General features: G+C 42.9%; 1 protein-coding gene across 1 annotated transcript; it reads right to left on the bottom strand.

Moving 5' to 3' along the window:
• Nucleotides 1-213: 213 nt before the first annotated feature.
• EAF02_008288 (uncharacterized protein) lies at nucleotides 214-5468 on the bottom strand. Its single transcript, XM_038904336.1, has 7 exons — nucleotides 5060-5468; nucleotides 3883-4994; nucleotides 3384-3807; nucleotides 2960-3150; nucleotides 2722-2906; nucleotides 1197-2632; nucleotides 214-1128 (listed from the first exon to the last, which is right to left on the bottom strand). The coding sequence occupies exons 2-7, from the start codon at nucleotides 4005-4007 to the stop codon at nucleotides 955-957; spliced, it is 2535 nt and encodes an 844-aa protein (XP_038756058.1). The 5' UTR covers nucleotides 4008-4994; nucleotides 5060-5468; the 3' UTR covers nucleotides 214-954.
• Between the last annotated feature and the right edge of the window lie 371 nt (nucleotides 5469-5839).

Genomic DNA, 5839 nt, shown 5'->3' with positions numbered 1-5839 from the left:
AGGAGTAGGCCGAAGCAGCTATACTATGACACCCTTCTTCTTAGCAATGTTTGTTACCGTTTTGTCGTATACTCCATATATATGAGGATCCTTAGAGTTCGGGATACCGCTTAATTATTACTAGATACCTACCTACCTAGACATCATCATTATGATGATGATGATGATGATGATGATGATTATGTACAATAACGCCATGTATCTAGATATGTAGGTACCTATATATTAAGAAATTCTACAGTTATGATAGATCAATAACTATCATTGACTTGAACATATCAATATAGTCCCTAGGTTTTCCAAATCCCAATACTCGGATAATCTCAAGATCAGTATAGGCATGTTAACCATATCTCAAATCAATCACTCAATCACTCACACCCATTACCACATACATCCAATCTAATCCAATCCAGCCCATCATCAAAACAATCTCCAACCTCCAATCTCCCAAAATCTTCAACTCCCGAGTTCCACAAGGAGAGTGATCCCATCACACCTGATCACCTTCCAATTTCCCAAATAAGACGAGCAAAATCGCGAAACTCATCAACCACACAGACAAAGGAAGACACTTTTTCTGCACATCTCAAGAAAGCATCTGAAAGTCTGTCCAAGCAGCCAGGTGTGCGTTGATTACCTATCTATCAGAGTATATCATGTTATACGATAGCATAGCATAGAGTAGATGCAATAGAATACACAACCGCTAGTCATAAATCCCAGCACATCAAATCAACCATCATGTAATTAGACTGCATTGAAGATATAAATCAGTGGACTTTTAATTTTAAATGTCGAGAGGGGTTTTTATCCTATTACATCGCAACTCCCAAATTCCCAAAAAGCCGAATGTCGAATCCGCGTGGTATCATTCAATAACATTCACTGCTCCGTTATCCCCTAACGCACACATTGTCTTGTACAATCATAGAACATCATTTTGTTCAACCTTCATCTACCAGGAGTATTTGCGCCCATGAAAGGACCACCAGATGGATTCAACGGGTCATTTTGTTGTCCTTGTCCTTGATCCCCACCAGGTGGTGAAGGTTCTAAATTGGTTGGATAGAACTGAAATGCGGGATCGATTGTATTTGAATTTCCTATGTAATGATCCCATTGTTCCTATTTCTCAATCAGCATTTTAATTCAATCTAAGATTTGGACAAAAGAGTTTGAAAACATGAACTTACCCAGTCGAGATTTGCTGGTAGATCCATCATTCCAGGAGCATTACCAGTATTGCCAAACATGGAGAAGGGAGATGCACCAGCGTTCAAAGTGGCAAAAGGGTTCAAATTGTTGTCGAGTGGGTAAGGGGTGAGACCGTTTCCACCTGATTCGCCCATATTCAAATCCATGTTTGTGTATCCTGAAGATTGGCCCATGCTATTGAGCATCGCTGCCGAATTTGGCGACAAACCACCAGAAAGCATACCGAGAGTCATAGCTGCAGATTGTTCAGGCCTGAGGTTCTCATCATCGAATTGCGAGAAAGCGTCGGCTGTATTCATAGGTGTGGCAGAAGTATTGGCGGCCGGGTCCCTAGAAGCTTTCAATTTCTCGAGAATAATATTTAGAGTTTTAGATGCTTTAAATGACTCCATCGATTCTTCCACGGTTTCACTCCAAATACTTTGGGAAGTTTCAACTGCCTTGAGCATATTGGCAAGCTGTTCTGTTGTCCAGAAATGTTTGTCCGACGGACAAATGGTTTCATAATGTAGATCCAAGCATACTATCATGCCGGCCAGTAGATAATCGTGTTTGGTTAGAGATGAGATCGCCCATCTCATTGATCGCAATCGTCCTCCGGGCTTAGATTCAAGATGAAGTTTGTGTTGATGTCGAAGGATTTCCATCGCAGCATTGACACAGGCTCGACGAGAATGATCGTAGCGAGAATTTTGTCTCGCTCGTGCAAGATATTTGCGATGTAAAACACACATAGTCTTCTGCCATAGAATATCTACATTGAACCTATGCATCAAGAGCGTCGCAGGATCATGCATACATTCTTCCAAGGGCCTGAGTTGAAGATGGGGAGCAAGATTGCGTTTTAATTCCCATAATTTATTATCGCGGGCAAGGATATCATCATATGTAATGCTCTTAGGATTGACACTTTGTAGTTCCTCCAGTATGCAATTGAATTCATTGGCTATGCTGATCTTGGCGAGCATGTAAGAAACAGGGGTAGGCTCAGTATTCGGTCTCGCGGGTGGTAATGTTTTCGAATCTGGACCAAACTCATCCTCAAATATGTTGCGAGGAAGTTTTGTATCACAGTCGCTATCACGTATCATACTTGGGAGTGCCAATTGAAAGGAGAACATCGTATCCATGGCGCGCACAAACCCCCATAGTCGACGACGCATCTCCCCATGGAAGACGGTGATACCAGGAAAGTTGCTTGGATCCCGATGATAGCCCATGCGCATTGACAATCGAGTTATCATGCCGATTATGAGCCAAAGTCCCACTTCAGCATCCCAACGGCTCGCATACTCGCCGTGTACGTATAAGATTAGCGTTTCAATCGTGTAGAATGATGACTTTGTATAATCGGAATTGACAAGACACTGGACCGTGCGTTGCCTAAAATCACCAGCTTTGTCGAGAGTACAACCTAAATAATAATTTAGCATCGTGAAAGGAGGTTGATGTTAACATTAAAAGAAAAGCCGATCAAAGGAAAAGCAAATGTGGGTACTCTACCTTTCCATTCCGGTGGTTCATCCCCAATTCTTTGGTATGACTGCATGGCTAAACAGAGGATTGAATATAATAGGCCTAGCCATACTATCGAGGTTTTTGTGGGATCTTGCCAATGGGTTTGCAGTTCCTTGTGGAAAGTCGGGGAGTGTATGATATGTATAGCTGGGTCGTATGTGTTAAAATATCTGATAAACAATTAGTTGATCTTTCTTTCTATTGTTATGGCTATGAAACAGACCTGGTGACGAGTTTATCAACTTCCGGTTTTGTAGGAACTGCCATTCGAAGGTCTTCATCTGTAGCCGGTGTATGGGCACCGAATAGAAAGGCCGGACCATCACTGGCAGACGACTTTTGAGATCTAATTTTTTCGTAGTTATTTTCGAGTTCCTTTTTATGGTTATTGAAATAGGTTTTGACTTCTGCGATCTTTTTGACAAATTAGTAACGAATTCTGATCCATACTAGGCCTGCAAAGAGCATGAACGAAAGACGAGTATTAAAGAAACTGCTCGACATTTCCATATGCCTAAAGTCATCTTGTCCGAGTATTCAACCGGGAGAGGTCACTCTAGCGACTTGCATATTTGCAGATATACATTGATCCAGAGAGTTCGTGATAAAAGCACGCAGAGAAGAAAGAAATGAAGGCCACAACATACATCTTTTAAGACTAAATGCCAATGTGATTCTCCTATATATGTTGTTTTTCCTTTATCGGCATCAACTTTCATAATACCTAGTGAGTCAGCAACACCATCCACATCACTATCTCCATCACCCTCTTCTTTGATCATATCATCGTCGTCTCGGTCTAAATCGGGTGGAAAGGATGAACCCGCACTATCGCTCTGAGAACGGTTAATGGCGGCAGCGGCGGCGGCTGGACCTGCAGATGAAGCACCATTTGTCATCAGTGATAAGACTAAACCTTCTAAACGGTCAATACGATTTTGCATATCATCAGGACTGGTTGAGCCTTGACTTTGAGTCTTCTTTCGTGTTCCTGGTGCAGCATATGAGCACGAGGAGGCGTCACCTCTCCTCGTACAGTTCTCACATGGATGCGACCTATTACATTTCAACCTGTTTCGTAAGAAGGATTAGTACATGCGTGCTGGAGGGCCTAGATTTTGACAGAATAGAACGTAGTGGACTCACTTTCTGTGCCGACAAGGCCCACATGACAGAGGAACTCTATTTCTCTTTCTTACCACCCGGTATTGCTCTTCTGGAGAGTGAGCTCCGGCGCTTGAAGAGGTAGTAGAAGGGGGCGTGGGAGTCATGATGATAAATTATTATTGATTTGTGAGGAGAAATCGAAAAGCAAGCCCGGGCTAAGGTTATGTTTTACTCATAAGCTCACAGGAATGGACCCTGTCCGAATAAAGTTTTATTTCTTTTACCAATATCTCACCACCAGAGAGTCGGTGGGCGTAAGCCGGGATTTCTTGATGCAAAGGACCAATGAGAAAGATAGTACAAGGAGGCGATGTGCCTTGCGCCGAGACGATCAGCTCCTAATTTGATAGGTGAAGTAGCCCGTTAGCTCGTTGGAGAAGAGAACGAACGGACCCTATTGGCGACGAGTGGGGAGATAGAGGTATAGAAGCAGGTGACAAACAGCTTTTTGTCCACTCGGCAGTGTTTGACTGCACTACAACCTCACATATAAATTGGTGCCCCCTTTCCAAGAGTCTAGCTTTGGCGCTTGATGGCTTACAATGACAGGGCAAAGTGACTTGAACTTCCCTTCTTATCAAGGTGTAAGATGGCAAATTCGAAAGTATGGTCTTCCTTGAATCCAGGTCTCCACCGATATTCTTTTCCTGCCAATAATCTACCAGACCCTATAGAGTGTTCACAATCGCCCCTGAGTTCTCACGCACTTTCCCCGAAAACAAAGATTACCCACCCAAAGTATAAACAGCAACCTTCGGTCCAGATCCAACAACGAGTATTACTGATGTGCTCGAGGATGACAAACGATCGGTAGCGCGAAAGTCGAATAATAAAGAATAGGTAGCTCTAATGACGTTGTCTCTCTACCTTAGGCTTTGCTAACCACTGAAGCGTAAACTAATAGCTGATATGTTTAAGGAAACCCCCCCGCAGGTATGGGATATGAGTTATTTAGTATCGTCTTTCGGGGATGCCGACGACCGAAAGATCATATATTGTACCGTGATTTGTGGAGAGAATGATTCGGAGAGTTTAGGAGGGATATATTATATCACACACAGTATATGATATCAACTTAGCAATCGCATATCCTGCAAGAATAGTCAGTCGTTGCACCAAAGCAAATGCGGAAACGTTGAAGTGCCAAACTACTCACAAGGGGGGGTAAACACTGCCTGCGGTCCAGATGTTTGGATACAGGCGCAAATCAGTACAGAAGCTTGAAAATGATCGCCACCAAGCGTATGATTTGATTTCCAACAATTAAAATAAGAATTTTAGTAATCTTGCCATCAACAGAATTCCATCGAAATCTCTGCAAAATGTTTGCGACAGGAAATATTGGAAATACGAATTGAGGTTGTTGATAAGTGGACTGTCAAATGATAAATGATAGCCTCAAGCTAATAAAGAAGTATCATTCACTGAGTAAGGCTGGGCTGCCTGGCATTTGGGACTTGGCCACCCCGCCAAAGAGGGTCTGGGCTTAATGGGCTAACGGTAAGTGCCGAAGAGATGTTTAATGTTTTTAATGTTCAATCTTTTATGCGTTTGCTTGCTTTGCACCATCTTGTGATTCTATCGAGCAGGTCGTCACTGGTGAGATATCGATATCGATATCGATCATGGCAAGTGCACATCAACAGTGACAGTAAGATTACGTAATCCTTTATGAATATTTCGCAGTGCAGTCCTTTTTACCTGATTAGGTAATCTTATCTTATGACTCTTGGTATGTAGGTAGGTAGAGGATTCACGATAGACGAGAAGAAATTACCATCCCACGCGCTTTCAAGGCACCAATTGGTGTGCGCGTTGCTTACCGATCTTTCGAGCTGATGTCCTACCTAGTAGAAACCGATTCGAGCCAGTCCATGGGTTGGTTACTAATAACCGCCGATGACTCATACCTTTCGGTTCAGTTCTGCTGCTTCAA

The sequence above is a fragment of the Botrytis sinoallii genome (assembly GCF_014898435.1).
Source record: "Botrytis sinoallii strain Bc 23 chromosome Unknown BSIN_015, whole genome shotgun sequence".
Lineage (NCBI taxonomy): Eukaryota > Fungi > Ascomycota > Leotiomycetes > Helotiales > Sclerotiniaceae > Botrytis > Botrytis sinoallii.
Note: the sequence above shows the minus strand (reverse complement) of the source record. Positions and strands in the feature narration are given on the sequence as shown.